Genomic DNA, 21,599 nt, shown 5'->3' with positions numbered 1-21,599 from the left:
TAGTTTTCTTTGCCGCTTTCAGTCCACTTGTAGTCTTTTTAACTGAGAGGGTTGTTTATATGTTTGATTGGTTTGAGTTTGTTTTATATATAAAGTTATATTACAGTGATCTGACAGAGGTGTCAGAGGATTGACTGTAAAAGCTCTGATATGCACAGGATCCATGTCCGTAATAAAATAATCAACAGTGCTATTGCCCCTTAAAGAGTTAAAAGTATAAGAGCCGAAAGAGTCTCCCCGTGTGCGGCCGTTGACTATACAGTATACAGGCCCAGTGATTTACACAGCTCCAGAAGACTTTTCCCACTTTTGTTTGTGATTTTGTCATAGTTGTTTCTGAGGCGTAGTGAGGGCAATGTGTTTGTGATATATTTATCACCCTGTGTGTTAATCTCGTCTGACTCATTTCCAGTTCTGGCATTTAAATCGCCACATATTAAAACATGTCATCTTGTAAAATAGAAAATGTTTCTTGATTGAAATAGCGAGATTCAGCCGGGGGTAAATAAGTGGCACATAAGAATATATGATGATCTGTGGAGACGATATCTTTTTGGATTTTTAGCCAAACATTAAATTCTCCCGTTTTGATTGTTTCTATGGATCCAGTGAGTTTAGTTTTGTACCATATGATCATTCCTCCTGAATCTCTGCCCTGAAAAACCCCTTTTAATTTAGTTGATGGTAAAATTAATTCCCTAAATCCAATCGGACAGCCAGTGTTTAAATCTTTTACATTCCATGTTTCTTGTAAAATTATTATATCAGAATTACGAATTTCTTTTTTGAAGTCTGGGTGATTACTTTTTACTCCAAAAATGGAGGACTTTAAACCTTGAATGTTCCAACATGAGATTTTAAAGGAATATGAGCTCATTAACAACTAAATCTTCCTGTTATTCTAGAAATAAGACAAACATCAGTCTGTTAAATTGACTGATTAAAAAAACAAATATGATAAAGACTCTTATAAGTATATATACCCTTAATACAATAAAATAGAAAATTAAATATATATATAAAATAACAATATCAGTCCATTCACTGACCCATTAGATGAGAGCAAAGCAGAGTAAGCATCTCCTGTATATCTCTGAGCTCACTGGATGAAGTGTGAGTTTTTCCTGTGCTGGTCCTGGAGTGACTCTGAGATCTGACTGCTTCAGCATACGTCTGACTGTTCGGCCCCTGCGTTTGAGTGGGGATTGCAGGTCTTGCCATTTGATGTCGTTCATGGAGAGGTGCAGAGTCCGTCCTGGGGTTTGTCCAATCAGAGTTCAGACGGTGAAGGGGGCGCTGAGATGGTTTGACGAGGTGTGGACGAGGCGGCTGCGGTGTGCTGGAGCTGCGGTTCAGTGTTGTATCCTTTAGGCTCTTGGCAAAGATGGGTACTGCTCGCCTGTGGAGATGGACGTGGTCATAGAGGCTGCTCAGATTCAGAGTCGGGTGTTGAGCCAGGTGTACATTGGGCTTTAGGGTACAGTGTCTAGAAACCCTTGTGTTAATGCTCCTGATGGTGTCTGGGTGGAAATCATTACGCAGCAGCAGGGTCGAGAGAATGATTTTGGATGTGGGGAAATTTGTGGATGCTTTCTCCGTCACATTTATGAGAGCTGTAGCGACTCGCTCTTGCTGGACTCTCAGGTCGTTGGTTCCTGTGTGAATAATGATGTGACTTGGGGAACCCAGTTGTTCCTCACATAGGAGCTCCAGGGCCTTCTCTGTGTTCGGACACCATATTTTTCTGACATTTTGTTTTGGGAACAGTTTCTTTTCATTAAGAAATTTTCCATTTGAGTCCATCAAAAGTACAATCTGAGGTTGTGATTGATTGTTGGTGGTTGATGGACGAGGACTGCTGCTGATGTTTGTGTCGGTGCTGGATGAAGGAGGGCTGTTGATGTTTCTGTCAGTGGTTTGAGGAGAGGGCTGATCTTCTTCTGTCTGAGTCAGTTGCTCTTTCAGAACTGGAAGATGATTTCTGTAGCTATTTCTGTCCTCTTTCAGCTCTTCTATCTCATGTCTCATTGTACAAAGTTGTTTGTTGTATTCTTCTCTTTGGTTTTTCAGTTCCAGAAGTTCCTCTTTTAACATGGCTATTTCTTGCCTGTAATCCTCTTGGTTCTCTGTATGTTTGGTCTGCTGTATTCCTCCATGTACCTCCTCTTTCAGCTGCACCAGCTCCAGCTCCATCTCTCTGAACTGTTCCTTCATGTCCCTGATGATGTTGTGCAGGACAGAGATCTCCTCACTGTCATCCTCCGACTGTTCATTGATAGCTTGACAGGTGGATGTGTCTGCTGTCTGCTTCAGTGTTGTGTGATTGCTCTTGTTTTGTTGAGCATCTTCTTTTATCTGAGTGAAATCATTTTCAAACAGTTTCAGATTCCGCTGAATCATGACCGTCCCGTTTTTATATAGGTTGGCTGTTATCATGACAGAATCTGAATCATCATTATCTTTAACCTGTAGTTTCCATCCATTACTGATGCCCTTTCTGATGACTGAGGGGTAATGATGTCTGATCGCTGAGTGCCAGGCTTCTGGGTCTTCTGTATAAAAGATGATGTTGCTGACCTCTCCGCTCTTATACAGGTCTGAGAACAGTGTTTCTGTGTTGTCCTTCAGGAGTTTCTCTTTATGCTTTTTCTTTAAGGTCTCATTTGTAGTTGAAGGTGGATATTTGATGGGGATGGATTCTGGCATTCTTCAAATAATGTGACTGTTGCTGGCAGTTAGGTGTTGTTTTTTAAATATGCAGAAATCCACTGGAGTTTAGTCTTTAAACTATATATTAATTTGTCCAAAAAGGCATAAAATCCACTCCAAAATGAAGTCTTGATCTGTAGATCTGTACTCACTTTCAGATTGCTCTTTCTTACTGGTTCTGTGAGAGTTTTTAGGCCTTTTGTAGCTGCTCTCTGCCCGTTTTCTCGTAGTTTCTCTTAATTATATGAAAAACTATTTAAAAGTCTTCATTAATGTATTATTAATTTGAAGCAGGTTTTGTTGTCTCAAAATTTATAAAAACTGAATGTCTGTCTTATCCTAAAACAACATAAAAAATGAAAAATATCAGGAGCTCATTTTGTTGCTGCTTGCCTCAACGGAATCTCTCTCTTTCTCTCTCTCTCTCTCTCTCTCTCTCTCTCTCTCTCTCTCTCTCTCTCTCTCTCTCTCTCTCTCTCTCTCTCTCTCTCTCTCTCTCTCTCTCTCTCTCTCTCCCTCCCTCCCTCTCACTCTCACTCTCACTCTCACTCTCTCTCTCAATTTCAATTTCAATTAAAAGAACTTTATTGGCATGATTGTGTCACTTACAATATTGCCAAAGCATTATACATAAAACAAGAAACATACAATAACACAATATTAACAAACATTAAGGTGCAATTAAGCTAAGGTGCCGGGTGATGGATGAAGTACTACTGCAAAATAAAATAGAATCAGAGGATATTTACAATATAAAGTAGACTTTGAAATATAAACATATGAAGTATACAAATCAAATGTACATTTATGGAGGCACATGAGAGGTAAAATAAAAGTACTGTACAAGATCAGGGCTGTAGATTATTTCTGATGGTGTGTAACTGATAAATGAATTTAGCAGCAATTGATGGGTGTCTGTCTTCCCCCAGTAACATCTTCATTTGATCTGAATCTGAAGAGTTATAAAACTCTGGTATGAGCTTTGAGATTTTGTCAAAGTATTTTTCTCTAAGCCCTTTATATTTACCACAGTAAAGGAGAAAGTGTGTCTCTGTTTCGATCTCTCTCTCTTGTCAAATGATCCTGCGTGAGAGCGCGTTCTTGGAGGACCCCATGGGAGGACGCGCCTGGTTGCGTCTTTGCATTGACTTTGTATGTAATCTGCTCCCGCAAATCGTTGAACTTGCGTTGGTGAGTATGCCCCATAATGAATGGAAACGCTTTATTCCTTTCGCATCAGTGCAAACGCACCAGCGCAGCGAGTACACAGGCACAAGCGCAGTGGGTACACTGGCAAGAGCGAGACCTTCAGCCTATGTGTCGGGGCTTAGCCCCGGACAGCCCCGGCCCATTTTAAACCCTGCTCATCGCAATGATTTCAGATTACTGCGATTATTGCACATCTCTTTAAAAACACAAGGGGGAGCTGCAGCGCCTGTATAAATGAGATAGCATCAGATGGCGCTCCTTAACTGATACATTGCAAAGCCTTTCAATACAGTGGAAAAAACAGCATTTAAAAAACTTTGAAAAGTAGTACGAACTGCTAGGTAAAACATACATTTCCAAAACAGCAATTCCAAATTTAGGGAATTGAAGGATGCTATCCTTATGAATCTGTAAGGAATTTTTGCAGCCACTACAGACAAGTGGTTCAGTACTAATATGACCTTAGTAGGATTAGTTGCTAGGCTTATTCTGGTATGGTCAGATTATTTCGATTGCATTTTTATTTTCAGTGACTGAAACACTTTATTGTGTTTGTTTCTTATAAAGACTTTTCAGTTTTTGAAAGATATATTCATTAAATAATTACTTTTAAATATGTGTTATGCGTATTAATATTTTCAGCCAGGTAAACCTTGCAAAAGATTTTATTTAAATAATCACAACAATGTGTGAAAATTATTTCATGAACAAAAAAGTATGATAATTAAATGTCAAAGCAATAAAAGAGACAATTAATCGTCAAAACCGTCAAAGCACTAAAACAGGCAATTCATCGTCATAATCGCCACAATTTATTAGGCAATTAACCGTCAGAAAAATTTCATAATTGTGACAGCCATAATTGTAATTAAAGTAATCCTAGACATCTCTTTTACACTATAAACAAACAGACTTGTCAAAATTAATGTTGGCACTTGTCTACCTGTCTCAAATCAGTTGTATAATGATTTTCTTCATTTCTTTAGCGAACGCTTATAAACGTATTCATGCTGCATCTGTTTCCTCTTCTACATTATGCTCATCTAGTTTCTCTGGTACATCCTTTTCTACCCTTTCTCAAATCGACTCGACTGAGCTGCTCACTAGGGAGGTATCACGTATTAATGTCACCACTTGCTTACTTGACCCTTTTCCTACAAGCTTGAAGTAAAGTTAACCTTGGCTATCTTTAACTACCAAACAAAATGGCATCCATTGCATAGTATGACAACCTATTTACACGGATGTTTAAATTTATTCCTGCCTGTGTTTTTGTATAATTCTACTGAATATTAATTGATGTGCACATGTGTATTTGCCACCAACTCACCTTAAAGGGCGTGATGCAGGTTAACCACCACTGTCGATTAATGGGTACATAAATCACTCAAGATATGTATTTCATTGTTAAAATGCCTCAAAAATGGTCTTAAAAACGTTGGGGAGAAGTGGATGAAAGGTAGACTCAGCGTAACTATTGCGACTGACTGGGATGAGGAAGAGGAGAGCCAACAATACATTGATATATTGTTTATGCGATTATAACAAATCACACAATAATTTTCTACAAAGAAGCAGCGGTCAGCAGCTGCAGCGCACTCGGATCCAACCGCATACACACTGCAATAAACAGGTGTTCGGCGGCTTTTGACACCAACGCCGACAGGCTTTGCCATTTGGGGAGGGACCGCTCACTGATCCCCGTATTTTTGTGAATCCTGGACATGGTTGGACCTGCCGAACGGGTTGAGCACTTTTATATACATTGTTGAGCAGAGAGGCTGCACAGTTTGACCAGCGGGAAGCGGCCGCACATCAGGCTGCCAGACGGTGTTAACTCGCAATGTATAACTATTATCAGACTGGCCCAGATCGTTCCCTAAACTCTGTCAACATGACTCTCTGACAGCCTTTATCCGGAAACAGCTCAAATAACACGACAGCAGCTTAAAAAATCGTTACAGGCACTGTCATAATATTTCTGTCTTCATCACAGCACAGAATAATGAAATACATACATAAGAATGTGTTTGCCATTTAACAGTAGGCCTGTCGCGATAAACGATAAATCGATTAATCGCACGGTAAATAAAATGAGCTCGATCATTTTTTTCGGCCGCAATAATTCACATTTGCATGCTTGTTTGTTTTCCTTGTCTCTCTCTCTACCAAAGAGACTGGATGAGCGCTCCGTGCAACGAGTGACAAGAAGTGAACCCTCGTCAGTCATTTGTCAGTCGCATGATCTGTGTGGGGAGGGGGGACTCCTGGCGTAGCCTATCACAGTAGGAGTACTGAGGAGGATGAGCGCCGCGTGAGAAGTGTAGCAGGAGAAAACACTAGTTGAGACGAGAGTTGGAGAAAAAGATGGATTTACTAGAGGCTGTTTACACTTGTCATTAACATGCGTTTTTATCGATCGGATCACAATGTTTTACGTCTTTTCTGACTTTTCTGACACAAGGTGAACAGTGCTATTTTTAGCCTTTCATTGAAAAACTAAAGCGGGTGATCTCCGCAGTTTCATTTTGCAAGCGTGTGAAAGTTGCGCGATCTTATTTCATCAATTGCGCTGAAAATTCAGAGAAAGCTCTAACATATACATGTAGAAAATACTGTGCAGCATGTTTACTTGCTTAACAAGCAGTGGACATAATATTAGTTTGCGTCCATATAAACTCATAATTACTCCCGCTGGCGTTCAAATGACAGCAGAGAGACTCGCCCACCGTCTCGACAGACCACCCCCTCACAGTATTCAGCACAGAAGCGGTCGAAAGTGGACAAAAGAGACGGATTTAAATACCAGGTGTAAACGTGATATGTCTCTCTCGTCCACTTGTGATCTGATCAAAAACACATCTTAATACCAAGTGTAAACAGCCAAGTTTCAAAACCAAACGCTACAGCTGCAGTGTGGGAGTACTTTGGATTTAAACCTAATGACCGAGGTGAACCACTAAACCTGAACGAGCCGTTATGTCGCATTTGTGGTAAAAACGTAGCAGTTTAGTGGCAACACGACAAACATGCATATGCACCTAAAACGCAATCATCCTGTTATTTTGTTCATTTCTTGTGGATATTTAAAATGTCTTCCAGTTCCAGTATTACTTATTGTTTAGAAATAAAAGTTTATAGATCTTTGAAAAGGTGTATCTGCATTATTATAATGGCCCCGGAGCATCAATGTTATCGTCTATCGCGATAAATTCTGAGGCAATTTATTGTCTAGCAAAATTTGTTATCGCGACAGGCCTATTTAACAGTATATGTGAGGTCATCATTTGTGCTCTGCATTGGGCTATGTGTGAATAATAAGAAAATAAAAACTGTATGTAAACAGGAGTAAAGAGGTTACTGTAGCTCCAGTCATGTAAACATTTTCCGACCGATTTATCAGTTTGCCGATTTTATCGGCCAATATGAGTATGTTGCAAACTTTTAAATTGGGTTACTTTAAAGAGCCACACAAATCCAAAATAGAAACTGACCTGTATTGCAGTGTGTCATGTAGCTGTCCATCAATGTAAACAATGTGCAAAGTAGTTGAACCAAAAAGTGCATGATTAATAAAGTTATTGGCTTCAGAATCGCGGAAACGAGTCGTCATATGGATTGTATGGAATCTCCTGCCCGACTTTATCCACATAATATGAACACTTTGCATAATAATCTCTGCCTAAAGCCTTGCCTGGGAAAAAGGAAAACTATGACCTGCCCACAGCTAGTTAGTGTGTAAACATCATATCACGCTGTGTTTTCAGTTTGTGTTGTTTTCACTACCAAAGGATATGAAGATATGAAAAATCAGTGGTTAAAATTACTTTTTCAAGGAGAAAAGATACCCATACGGTTCAGTACCCACTTTATTTGGAACAACATGCGTCTCCTAACCACAACCTGTAAGTTACAAACTTGCTTAAATGAGTGTAAAATGTTAGTGTCTGTCGTCGTTTTTATTGCTTGGATAATGATGAATGATGTGTATTGATGTCGATAATGTCTTTTCAGTAAATCACGTTAGCACTACCCTTACAAAAATTAACCATGGTTTTACTACAGTTAAAAAAAAACATGGTTACTGTAGTAAAACCATAGTAACTACCCTAACTTCAGTAAGCATGTAAGCAAGTCTCCTCTTCCACCGTCCTGCACACGGAAGCACCACAGGGCTATGTGTTTAGCCCCTTTCTCTTTTCTCTTCAAACATACGACTTCAAACCCTCGTACGAGACAAACACCATCACTAACTTGCTTAGTTTAAGGCAAAATAACCAACAACAACGGATCAGCCTACAGAGAAAACGTTAAGAACCTGGAAAACTGAAGCCAGAACAACCTCTGATCCCCAAAGCCACAAAAGATGACAGAAATGATACTGGACTTCAGAAGACTGAAGCCCTCTGTCCATCGCCCCATAAACATCAACAACACAGTGATGGTCAAAACAAAGTCCCCAAGGTTGTTAAAAAAAAAAACACTATTTACACAACAGCTGGTGACCGTCTACAGGTCTGTCATTGCATCCATCACTTACGTAAGAACCAGTGAGATTTGATGATTGACATGCAAGTAAATGTACTTTGTGCATTGAATGCAAAAGTTAAGTTTTGGGATTTTTTCACTAAAACGTTTGAAATAATAATTAGAAATGCACAATACAGAATTGTTGTATATTTATTAATAGATGTATTATTTAATTGGAGCTTTATGGAATTATATCTGGGATGGATAAATAATTAGTAATCTTCATATGTTTAGACTATTATGTTTAGATATTATCCAATCCTTATCCAAAGACATCTTTCAGAGTTAACTGTCTTCATGAATCTGTACATGTCAGTGTTAACTTACCATTGGTGATGCAGATTATCTGGGCATAATATGTGCCATTGATCAAAAACTTGGACTCATAATCTGGCATTTTATTAAGTCTTATATCAGCCGTCTTTTCATCGATGAGCAGCCAGTTGTCTATGTCTTGTCTCTTCTCATATCTAGAATTAAGAAAAAAACTGTTACGAAGACATACAGTACCGAATCAAATCAAATCAACGTTTGACTGCTTTAGTCTCACCTCACGTTTTTAGCAATTAAGAGCGTGTCACTGTCAATGGCTGCATAGCTGGTTATGACTTTCCTGAAGTCAATAGAGGTGATGTCTTCAGACAATGTGATGACTTTGACGGTGGGTTTGAAGCGTGGCCCTTCAGCCTGGTTTACTACACTGACTTTAATGCGGTACGTCTTGCTCTGTGTTATGACCACTGACGAGTGGTACGCTGCCTTGTTGGAGACAGACACCTGTAGGCTGATTTCCTTTAGCTCTTCATAGTCCAGCTCCTTCAAAAGGAAACAAAGGATATGAGGCTTGAAAGAATGGCAGCACAGCCACACTTCCTGTTCTTAACATTATGAGCCCTATCATACACCCGGCACAATGCAGCGCAATGCTCAACAAAAGTGTTTTTTGCTAGCTTCAGCCCGGCGCAGTTACCATTTTCACGTCCAGCTCCGCGTTGTTAAAACAAGCCATTTTTTCTGTGTTTTCAAAGCTTTGATTGTGTTTATGGCGCGCAATATAACGTGTTCTCTATAGCGCTGTTTTCACTGTCCTAAAAACGGGCTGATGTCTTCCGTGAAGTCCCTCCTTCAGAAATATGTAGCTTAGCTGGGGACTGGTGTATTCCTTTGTCAAAAACTCTTATACTGATGTCATATATCCAGGAATTAAAGGGCTGTAGTCAAAACCGGACGTCCTTGAAAAGTGAACTCTGTTACAGAAAATATATCGCCTGGCAGTGACCTTTGAGTTTTATCATTCTGAAGGCATTATTTTTAATGGGGCTTGAAAGTTTGAGCCCCCTTGGTAAATATGAGCAAATAAATACTCTATGATGTTTCTTCGTTTAAGCTTTAATAAAAAAATCACAAAATATAATGTTTCATTGAAGTAAAACAATTGAATGTGAAGGGGAAATTACATTACCAAATAAATCATTTTCTTTAATACTCACACTAGACATAAAAAAGGCACCCCTTTATTTTATCCTCTTTGCCTCCTCAATTTTCAAGAATACCAGCTCCGAGTCTTCTTTTATACTGTCTGATGAGGTTAAAAAAATTCATGGCAGGTGATCTTTTTCCTTATGGTTCAGGTCAGGGAACTGGGATGGCTATGGCAGGACCTTGATCTTGTGTCAGGGACACATTTTTTTTATTTACTTTGGTTCAAATTTAAAATTGATGAAAGATTTTACCATGACCCTTTATAAGATTTGAAAGCAGAGCAAGTCAGGTTTTGACTTTTTTTATCAGTTGGTTTTTGATATAATCCATGAAGCCATGTGTCTGAATAAGATGTACAGGACCTCTGGTATAAAAGTAGGTTCAAAAAAATTAAGATCCAGAAGTATATTGTAACTGTAGACATGGAGCACTTTTTAATTCATGTGTGCACCAAAACCATCTTGTGTCCCTGCTGCCAAAAATACTTTTCTTCGTTTCATATGGCCCAAAACCAAGTTCTATTCGAAGTTCCAGTATAACAAATTAAATAGGACTTGGTTCTGCTGCCATTTTTTGTCCTCCAGTTTTTTTCAGTGTCCTATGACTTCATTAGCTGTGAAACCATGGTGCTGAACTCAAGCACATCAGGTGTTAGTAGATCAGCCGCACCTCATCAGCTCTGCTTATTTACAACCCAGAACTAATTTGCCCTGCACTTAGTTGATTGCGTTGTGCCTGTGTTATTTAATTTGTGCTTTTTTAGTAAATAACCCGCACAGATATTACCACTCCCATCGGCACTTTTTTAAATTACGCTCAAACGTTAATTTGCCCCGTTTAGTATCTGGCCCTTAAGTTTTTTGGTTCCTTGCCACTGACACCTCTTTCTTGTGTAACTATTAGGGCTGTCAAAATTAACGGGTTAATAACACATTAACGCAAATTTATTTGACTAATTTTATTAACGGAGATTAACGCAATGCACAATTTCTGTTTGACCCTTGGTCCAGCCCATAGTTAAAGGCGCAAAAGAGGATGTTTCCGCCAACTGAAAATCCAAAGACTGTTACTGAGTTTTTTAAATAAGCGCATGCGTAAGAACAGCCTCCCTCCTTCACAGCTCATTTCTAGGGAACGCCTTCCAAAACTCGTGCACGAGTATTTGAACACAAGTGTTTGTTTACCACTGGCATATGCTGTGTTGCGTCAGTGGATTCATTATGTGAAATGATATGATAATAAACACATAAGACGTAACGTTAGATCAGTCTGCGCTACTCCCATTTAGCAGACCGCTCACTGCCTTAAAACTACAATACAAGAACAACGTCGATATACCTGAATAACAGTACAACAATAATTATTCCACAAAGAAAGAATAATCACTGTTACCTGTCGGGAAGAATTTTTTGCGAACTGCGCGTCTGTCTTGACACCTCTCTGTTCCTTCATTGCTCTCCAGCGTTGAAATATTTCTCCAATAATGACTCTGGTTAGATTACGTTATTCTGACAATTTTCTCCTCTTCAGGGCACCTAATAAATAGTCTTTTATCATTTAGTAAAGACAGTTTCAAGTAATATTGCAAAAATGTATTAAACAAACATCCTCTTTTCCCCCTTTAAATGAACTGAGACGCAGTCTAGACAGTAAATGTGACCTGTGCTGTCTCATAGAAATAATAATAAGAATTATTTATTTGATCTTTAGTTGACAATAATTCACGCAGATATAATCTTTTATGTGTTAAGTAAATGTTTGATTAACTGTTGAGGAAAAATATCTGATGTGTAACATTATATTAGATCTGCATTATACAGTAGACCTTAAAGCTGTCTGTCTCAATGTCAATCAAACAATAAAAGAAAAAAGTTTAACATATACTAATATTGTCTTTGCTTTGTGTGTGCTATAATCTATTAGTTTTACCAGTGATTTTATGGTATTGGATGTGGTAATTTTAACTTTACTGACACTGTCCGCTTCAAACAGTTCTGTCATGCTTTGTCAGATTCCAACACATCATGCATTATTTTGAAGGTTTTTAATAGAGAATTTTTAAATGTAAATAACTCATTTTTGAAAATTTGCTCATCCCAACTCAATTTGCCAACACGGTCTACAAATGATGCAGCAGCAAACAGAAATGGAGAAAGAAAAGGATCTTCTGAAAGGTAAATTCATATACAAAACAATGGCTGATGATTCTGTTGAAAATGTAAACAGGCTGGTGTAAACATACATTCGCATAAATCATCTATATTTGTCCACACCCATGTTGATTAGAGCATTAAAAACCAGAAAAGTGTTAAATTATGTTAAATTTAGAACAGATAAAACTGTGAACAGAAGTGTTCCACCTAACTAAACCTGGTTACCCACAACATTTTCTACAATTAGTTTTGTTCCTTGAACACAGGCTGAACATCTCTGTGATGTAAGTGGCATTTACTGAAAAATAATTTCACGCTCATTAAAAGGAATAACTAACTTACCTACTTAGTGTGCGTAAGTATTATGACCTTTACCAAATTAAAAAGGCATTAACATGACCTTACAAACTGAATTATTAAGCATGACTGGTGTAAGATCAGACATGTAGACCAGTGTTTCCCAATCCAGTCCTACATTGCAGCCCTCTCAGGATGTTTAAGATGTCTTCCTATATAAAACACCTGATTTAACCCATCAGCTTGTTAGTGTGTTCATAAGGAAAACATCTCCATCATTCAGAGAGGAAACTGATGAGCTGAATCAGGACGAGTTTTATATACTGTAAGGAGGAGAGATCTTAATCATCCTGGGATGGGACTGGGTGGGAAACACTGATGTAGACAGTGGGATGAGTACAGTATATACTTTACCTTATTGAGCATCAGAATGCCTTCATTTGTGTTGATGTCAGTGGTAAAATAGAAATAACCGGCTTCATTTCCTGACACAATGCTGAAGACAGCCAGCCAGTTGTCGGTATGAATGAGATCAGCATCGATCGCTTGAATTCTCACAACTTCCACATTCTTTCTGTTTTCTTCCACACTGCACTCAAACTGAAAATAAACAAAATGACAACACATTGAAAGATAATTCTGATTTATATATTATTTACATAACTCACATTATTGATGGACTTTTATGATGTCAGCTCAGCTGTATGTCCTACTATTACTGCCTTACTGTTAAAATCATCTTACAAAGTTTTTCTCCAGAGTGGGAATGTTGTCATTCACGTCAAGAATATGAATAACAACTTTCCCTGTTCCCGTTTTTCCATCTGTAGCTCCATTCATATCCGTCCCTTTAACAGTCAACGTGTACGTGTCCTGTATCTGTGATGGGAAAAGCACAGACATCAGTCTTATGTAGAAGTAACATTATCACCAACCATCAAGAGTCCTGACTATTAAGGGCCCTATCATACACCCGGTGCAATGCAGCTCAAAGCATGACGCAAGTGTTTTTAGGTTGTTTTCACATATGTTGGTGCGCACCGTGGAGCGGCCTCGGAGCGCACCAAAATACATTGTATCATTTTTCAGTTAGTGCGGTCCGTGTTCACATATATATTTTTTACTTTACTCGAAATGCCGCACCGTACACCATGTGACAGCGGTCAGCGCTGTCATTGGTCTCTGACAGCTCTTACCGTCTCATGACCACCCCCACGTTTCCACGACAACCAGCCTGACAGGGAGAGCGCAGCTATCAAGATGTGGAGATAAACGATGCACGTCTTTGCGAAGTTTCTTTGCTTTAATGCGAAATTGCGTAGCTGTTCTATTAAAGCCTTTCTCACGGAGCCGTTTGCTAAAAAGCCCGTAATGTCACTATTTGTGTGTGGAGGACAGCTATGCATTTATAAAATCATCGGCTCAAACGTAAAGGAGACAGCGAATCTCTATGCAACGGACCAGGATTGGCTTGTTTGTTGTTAACCCACAATATAACACCCGGCTCACGTCACAACGAAAGCCCAGTGGCTCAAACATGTGGAGAACTTCCTGTATTTGGTTCGGCCCGAGGTTCAGCAGTGTTCACACCACAGGTGGGTCGCCCCAGAGTTCGGCAACAGCCGCTCCGAGACCACCTGTTTAGAGCGGTCTCGGAGCGGCTGTTTAGTGCGCACCCGAGTGCGGCTGTTGTGTTCACACTGACCCAAACGCACCGTACTCGGAGCGACACGTCATTTGGGCCGACCTAAACAGTGTATATGTGAAAACACCCTTAGTTACAGCCTGATGCGGTTATCACTTTCACATCTAGCGTCACGTTGTTTAAATAGCAAATGCATTTGCACCCATGGGTGTGCTGGTCTGAAAACGAGGTGTGTTCAGGCGCACTGTTGGCGCGTAGCTATTTTGAGGCAACTGAAATAGACTGCACAATATTGTTTTGTTATTTAAAGAGCGCATTAGTAATATGCACATTATAAACGAAACAACACTTGCGTTTGGCATCACACACATGGATGTGCAGCAGCACACAAACGTTTTTAAATATGAAAAATGAAAGGATTAAAATGTAAAAGATTATTATTGAGTCTCTTGGACCTAAATGAGGACAGATTACAGGACTTTAGAAGGTGTGAAGAGCTGCTTCATCTGTAGCCTGGAAATAAGCTGATTTGTTTGCTTTTTCATTTATTTTGAATGAAATGTGGATTTATATTGTATATGATGACTTTGTACCATTGGATATGGTGAAATGAGAAACATACAAGTAATATTTTTTAAAACACTCACAGCAGCGCTGTCCCAGGGCTGAAACACCTCTCTACACGTTCATAAATTATCCTGTTCGTTACAAATATATATATTTTTGCATATTTGTAAATTATTCTTATAAAAAAACTTTGAGATTACAGTGATCATGCATCAAACTTAATCAGCAATTAAAACACTGCTTATTTTACTTATTCATAACTGAAATAACGACTTTAAAGAGAACCAAAGCTTTAATTACAAGAAATTACATGTATAATTAAAAAAAAAAACACAAAAGTAAACATTTTCAAAATAAAACATTTTAAAAAACATTTTTTTAAATCAATCATAAACTGGTGGTCTTTCTCCTCTGCTTACAGTTTTTCAGCTTACAAACTCTAAATAGGGATTGGCATGGTGTGAGTGCAACCACTACTACTCATTACAAAAATAGGAACAACCCTATGCACCCAAGCGCCTTGACCATTTTTCCCGTCGTTAAACTAGCAGAAGTGGATTGGGACACGTCCTACGTGCACTTGCGCCGTGTGCTTAGATTGTTAAAATTGGACCCTTAATGTCTTTGCTCACTTTTTAACATTTCAATCAGAATCGCCTTTACTGTCAAGTACCGTGGGTTACATGTACAATGAATTTGTCTTGGTATATTGGTGCTTAATAAATCACAGTAAAACTAAATCTGATAATAAAAGTATTCTTAATAATAATTAAAATAATGCTGTACACGCACTGTGCAGGGCTTGACATTAACACCCGCCAACCCGCCAAATGCGGGTCGATTTCGGGATTTAGGGACAGCCAATCCCACTAGCCACTTTGGCAGGTAGAATTTTTCATTGAAGTTATGCAAAATCCCAAACAATGCGTAATACGACACTGGGAAACTACAACTCCCATGAGCCGTCCCTGCATCCAGCGCAACGTAGGCAGGCCTACAGTAGGGCTTGAGGTTTTTTTTGCGCGTGCACGAGTCAGCGCTGCTTTCATTTATCATAGAGAAGATTTTGCAAATGCACGGGACGCAGTCTGAGCGCATACACAATTCGGAAAAGATGAAACAATTGCATGGAGATTGAAGAGATTTAAATTGTGTGCAGACTCTCTGCAGCAAGAGCGGAGAGAAATTCATCGCGCGTACCTGAATGCACACATCCCAGTTTTGTCCGAGGAAACCCGCGAGCAGAGAGGTTCGCACATAATTATTGTACAGTAGGATACTTTGTGCAACAATAATGCCCTCTCGACACTTTGTCATTAAAAATCTTAAAGGTATAGCGGAAGATTTTCTTTTTCCGGGTGGATCATCAAGACTATTGGTCATCCCAGTTGTCAATCATTCTGATGATATGTTGACGTATAATCGTTGTATGTGCTCGTCTCTAGGTTTGCTTTCTGCACATGCGCATTTTCGCAAGAGAAAAAGTGTCTACAAACTGTATGACAAGAAGAGAAAGGCCTCTGAAGAAAGAAACAAGACCAGAGTGTTTTTGGGAGACTATTTCACACGCTGGCATGCGCTTAAAGCGAAGTTTCTACTCGACAGGTAAAGTTAATCATGCTATTTGGAGAAATCCATTTAAAATCACTGCTAGTAAAAGTTGATGTAAGCTATGATTAGCGATGCTAGCCTTGGCACAAGTCAAGAACCGTGCGGACAGGGTAAACATGCGGACAGCAACTTGTAAACAGAGAAAAGAGAAGAACTAGGCTCGTGCATGCTCTCTCTCTCTCTCGTGCACGCATTTAATTGGTGTTCCCATCTCTGGAGCAGGTAGGGCAGTGGTTTTCAAACTTTTTTAGGAGCGACCCTAATTTAAAAAAAAAAAATTATGCGACCCACACTCTACCCCTCCTCTTAGTAGCATGAAGCAGGGCGGGGCCGAAAGCCTTTATAGTGGAGTGAGCCCGGTGAAAATTGCACGCGTGCATCTGTATGTATATAACTTACCTAATGAGCAGACCCGACGCCAGACACAAATTCACGGACAGGAATTTCATTTTTTCAGGGGGCACAAATGAGATCAACCTCACTGCAATTCATCATATCATTAATTATGATAATGGACAAAAAACGAGAAAGAACTGACATACGCAACACAACGGAGGAGTCGGAATGATTGGACCTAGCCTATACTGAAGCAGTCTAAAAACACGTCGCAGGGCTCTACATCAACACTTGTCCGCTTATCAGGGACAAGTAACGTTAGATTAAAACACAATCACCAAAACACGATAATGATTCTGCATCCTTTAGTCTCAATCAGTGCTTTAAGTGGGCCGGTACGCGCCGGTACTCAGTACCGCCACTTCTAAATATAGCTCTTGAGTGTACCACCACCTCTCTGTGAGCCCAGAACGTGCTTTTAGCGTACCGGAACGCTCATTTGCACATCTGTTTAAAAATCAGAGGTTTAATTTAATCCTTTGGCTGCGCTGCCACTTTTCAGAGCGCCCTTCACAATGTACGCTTCGTCCCACTGAGCGCAGAGACTACATTACCCATACACCCTTGTGTTTGCAAGTTAAAAGCGCATGCGTTGCTTTTGCCGCTGACTGTCAGTCAGTGTGATCTGGACTGGAGAGGTGTGTGTTTGTGTGTGAAACGCGCAACCATAGCTGCTTGGTTAAAATGAAAGTACAATGACCACTTAATATGCCCTCCTTGTTTTAGAATCTGAGTAGTAAAAGAACAAGGTCAGAATCAGAGGATTCGCTGGCTGACATCCAACCAAGCCAGAATGACAGCTACAGGTCAGACGCAAGCTTTATCCAATACCCTTTTGTAGGTACCTGACTATCTCCGCTGTGTCACGGCTGTCAGTTTGGTTCAAGCACCTTCGGATTTCCTCAGGCAATGTGCAGAGTAAAAACATTCTTGAAATTGTAATAGACATTTTGTTTAATTGCTAAACTACAAGTGAACGAAATTTAAATTAATTTGAACAACGACGACCACGGGAGTTTTAACACCCGCAAAATGGAAAACAATGGGACAAAATAAAGTGATGACTTTCTAGTTTCAAATGGCCAGTATTTTGTTCTTCTTGAACCCATGGACATGGTCTCAGTGTCATTTTAAAGTTTTTTTTTCAAGCTCTTTCTATCTTTAACCATGCTGAAAATTTTACTCACATATCTACCTTTTGCACATTTTATTTATGTTCAGTAGATATTTCTAGCTCAAGCAAATCCACAAACTTATAAAAGGATTTATTATTTTTTACAAGGTCGTCTGTTGACTGCTGAATATAAAACCCCTCCAATATAGGAGTCCAGTCAGCAAAAAATAAAAAATAAAAATAAAACAGAGAGTACCGGCACCTCTTTTGGGCCACTTAAAGCACTGGTCTCAATGGCAAACGAAAGTGCATAATGTAATAACGCTAAGTTAAACAAATAAGCGCAGCAAACACAAAGTGAGCTAGGTTAAACATACTGCGGTAAAAATGTGAAGTTTTTAATAACATGATACAGTTAAGCAGCATCAGATCACGGTTGAAAATTTACAGATTTCATATGACAGTTCACTAAACAAGTAACTAATATTTAGTCACTTACATTTTAGACGCAATGTTGACTGTTTTTGTTGTTTCAGCAGCGAAAATAGTTGAAAGATAACAGCAGAACCATAACGTGTCAGTCTCACTGCAACACTCAGCCGTGTCTTAACGGTGGCGCTATGCTTAGCAAACAACTAAACATTTCCCTGCTCACTATCGACAAACCAATCAAATACATTTAAAATATATTTTTTTTTAATCAGACCAAACACATTTTTATTTTTATTTAGGAGTTTTTATTTCCCCTTGCATAATAAAAAAATGGCTGCGCAATTTAATCTAGTGTCTATGAATTTAATACAGTAAGCTGCGCATGCACATGGGTCATGTGACACAGTGGTGGAGTATTTTTTTATCTCGTGTATTTAAAAGATTTTTTACTGTGCTTTTATTCAAGTGTGTTGTAATTATTATAGTTTTTATAATAAAATTGAATAAATTATTTTTGTAACATTTTTTTGAAATCTTTCTGGCGACCCAGTTTTTAATTTCCGATTGAAAACCACTGAGGTAGAGTGTTGCGCATGTGCATTTTGTTTAAGTGGAGGGGCGGTTCTTTTAAATAATTTGGGAAAATCTTCCGCTATACCTTAAACAGCCTTAAAGTCTTAAATCCCTTTTAATAGAAACCATGATCAAGCTTATAAAATACAATTTGCATGAACAAGTTGACAGTAAAGTTCATGTACGTGTCTTGACATTATTTACTGCTGTTGATAATAAATATTTAAAGTGTTTGTCGAGGGTTTTTGTGTTTATCTTTTTGGTTAATCTTCTACAGCCAGCGCCACTTTAAATATATTTATTAGAAGTTAATCTATTGATGCCTTACTAGCATGTTTTTCATGCAGCTAAATATATGATATGATTGTACAGATATACCTGGTATATACCAGCTAATAAATGTAGTCTTAATAATAATAATATGTTTATTTTCTATAGCGCCTTTCCAATGCTCAAGGACGCTTTACAAAGAACAGTTAGAATACAACAGACATTCAACACTTAAATAGAACATAGAAATAGGTAGTAGTCATTTGCTACAGACCAAAACATTAGCAATTGCAGTTGCACATTAATTTGGGTGGTCAATCTGCATTTGAAAGGGTTTAAAATCTAATCTAGCTAAATCAAGTAAATCTACTCTTAATTAAAGTCATTTCAGGATGCCAAAGTCAAGTTTAATCATATAAAATGTATTTTACTACAACAAAATTGTGGCGAGTGAAAATGGTGAGTGGCTAGTAACTTTGGAAAACAACTAGCCACTTTGGCTGGTGAGCAAAAAAGTTAATGTCATTATAACAATATATACAGGGGCGAAAATTTCATCTTAATGTTGGGGGGACAATAATTTTTGAAGGGGACACTAATACAGGCAAAATTGTACTTGCAAGGAAATGTGTACAGAGAGAAAACATTTCTCTTTCTCTATGAACGGACACAAATTTAATTTTAATACACATGAATGCATAAAAATGTTTTCTTGTTCGTTTATCTGCTTCGTTTCTCATAAAACAAAATATGTTCATGTTTATATGTCCAAATAGTCCAGTTTTAAGACATATGAGGATAAACTGATAAGTGATGGGAAACGTTGTTTTGTAGGTATATAGCTTATTAACGTGTCGGCTCTGTACACTTTGTCTGTTCTGAATGTGCTGCTTCTCAGCTTACTCAAATACATTTCTTTTTGTACAGTGATTTATTTTATTAAAAGACCACCCGCCATAAATGTAAGCCATCGCAGGATCAGGCAGCCCCGGCTTCCCGCATACACAATTATGCCCAGGGAGCTACACTGCGACCAAAATGGTCGCATATGCGACCTTTTGAACTGCCGTTGCGACCTTAATTTTTAATGGGTCGCAAATGTGCTACCTAATGTTTTAGACAATATGCTATGATTTACTATGAGCATTTATTAAAACAGAAATGTGGATTTTAAGAATACGTTTTATAACATGCTCTGAGCCATCAACACGTTGGCTTCATTTTGCGTGAAAGCACATCGTGTCTCTCCCTATCAGTGTGCGTTTGCGTGCTCAGCTGTTTCTCAATGAATTAGGTGCGACGCGAAGCGCAGTGTCTTCCATGTTTCTAAACTTGAGCAGAGGTCTTTCTTCACTGAGGACGCGGGACCCGTATGGTTCCGGGTTTATATTTTAAATGGTCTGTCGGGTCCGGTTAGGTCCTAGTTTAATTACTTTGGGTCCCAAGTCTGATTAATGTTGTGTTTTTAACCCGAGTCGATCGGAAAACGGCCATGAGCGCTACCGCGCTAAAGCTCGAGTGCAGTTTCAGCGTGCCTCCGGTTTCTATGGCGATGGTTCTTGTTACGACCACGCGCTGCATTTGCTTTCTCACATTTTTTAAATGATCTTATTATTAATAAACCATATCTTTTCTAAAACCATATCCATATTAAGTTTGGACAGAGATTGTAGCAAAAAGCAATGCTAATGTCAAGCCAATTGCACTGAACGAGCAAAGCAATGTAAAGTTTGTCACCGGGACAGCAAGTAGACTTTTAAATCTGAAATAATGAGTGGATTAAGCTTTTTAAATCGGCAAGAGAGAAATAGAAAGATAGAGCAAAAGCAGTAAAAGTGCCTATCTAATAGAAATTATTACCATTATAACATCAGTCATAACATCAGTCACATTTATAATCTATAGACCTGCACTGTCTATTAATAAACTATACATAGTATTGTATTATATTGAGTTTGATAAAAGGGGTCTAATTGCTTCATATATCAGTGCAAAAACAGTAAGTGTTTTCGTGGTGCTTTGACAAACAGTGTCAGCTTTGTTAATGGCAAAGAAAGTTTGGGGTGGTTAGAGTGATGAAATATAATGTGAAATTAATATTAATTTTCAATGAATCAAAGTATTGTGTTGTGTCACATATTATTAGTTCTTCGTCACATGTATAGTAGACCATTATTTGTCAGGGGGTAATAATTGCCCTTTTCACCGGCTACCACCACCAAGTAAATTTCAGATCTGTGGGAAACACTGCAACGTTTAAGAAAACAAGGCGGCATGTGGTTTAAAAGATGGCAAGTAAAATAAAAAGCATATCTGTATGCAATACAGTTTCATTATTGTTCATTATTATCCAGAGCGCCTTAATATAACTTGAAAAAAATATGTGCGACCAAATCATATTTTGCGCCAGTAACTGAAAAAGTTGGTAGCGCAAGTGCCACCAGTGGAAAAGGTTAGTGTAGTTCCCTGTATGCCGTCTGGACGCGGAGAGATGAACATCATCTCCAGGCCTTACTGCAGCTGGGAGGAACTCTGCTCTGCTGCGCGAGGACTAGGCCACCTGTGAGTGTTTTGGGATGGGGTGGAGCCCGCTGAGAAGAGTGAATGATAA

At 38.8% G+C, this 21,599-nt stretch overlaps 1 protein-coding gene across 1 annotated transcript in view; it reads right to left on the bottom strand.

Annotated features, from left to right (window-relative positions):
* Nucleotides 1-21,599, bottom strand: part of dsg2l (desmoglein 2 like) — a 62,301-nt gene that overhangs the window by 23,654 nt on the left and 17,048 nt on the right. Inside the window, exons 6-9 of the mRNA XM_065272961.2 lie at nucleotides 13,125-13,259; nucleotides 12,795-12,980; nucleotides 8,999-9,264; nucleotides 8,776-8,918 (exon numbers count right to left, since the gene is read on the bottom strand). Of these exons, the coding sequence (XP_065129033.1) occupies nucleotides 8,776-8,918; nucleotides 8,999-9,264; nucleotides 12,795-12,980; nucleotides 13,125-13,259 (730 nt within the window). The remainder of the gene's footprint in view (nucleotides 1-8,775; nucleotides 8,919-8,998; nucleotides 9,265-12,794; nucleotides 12,981-13,124; nucleotides 13,260-21,599) is intronic.

This window comes from Paramisgurnus dabryanus, chromosome 6 (genome assembly GCF_030506205.2).
Source record: "Paramisgurnus dabryanus chromosome 6, PD_genome_1.1, whole genome shotgun sequence".
In the NCBI taxonomy this organism is placed as follows: domain Eukaryota; kingdom Metazoa; phylum Chordata; class Actinopteri; order Cypriniformes; family Cobitidae; genus Paramisgurnus; species Paramisgurnus dabryanus.
This window is presented reverse-complemented; position numbering and strand designations above follow the sequence as displayed.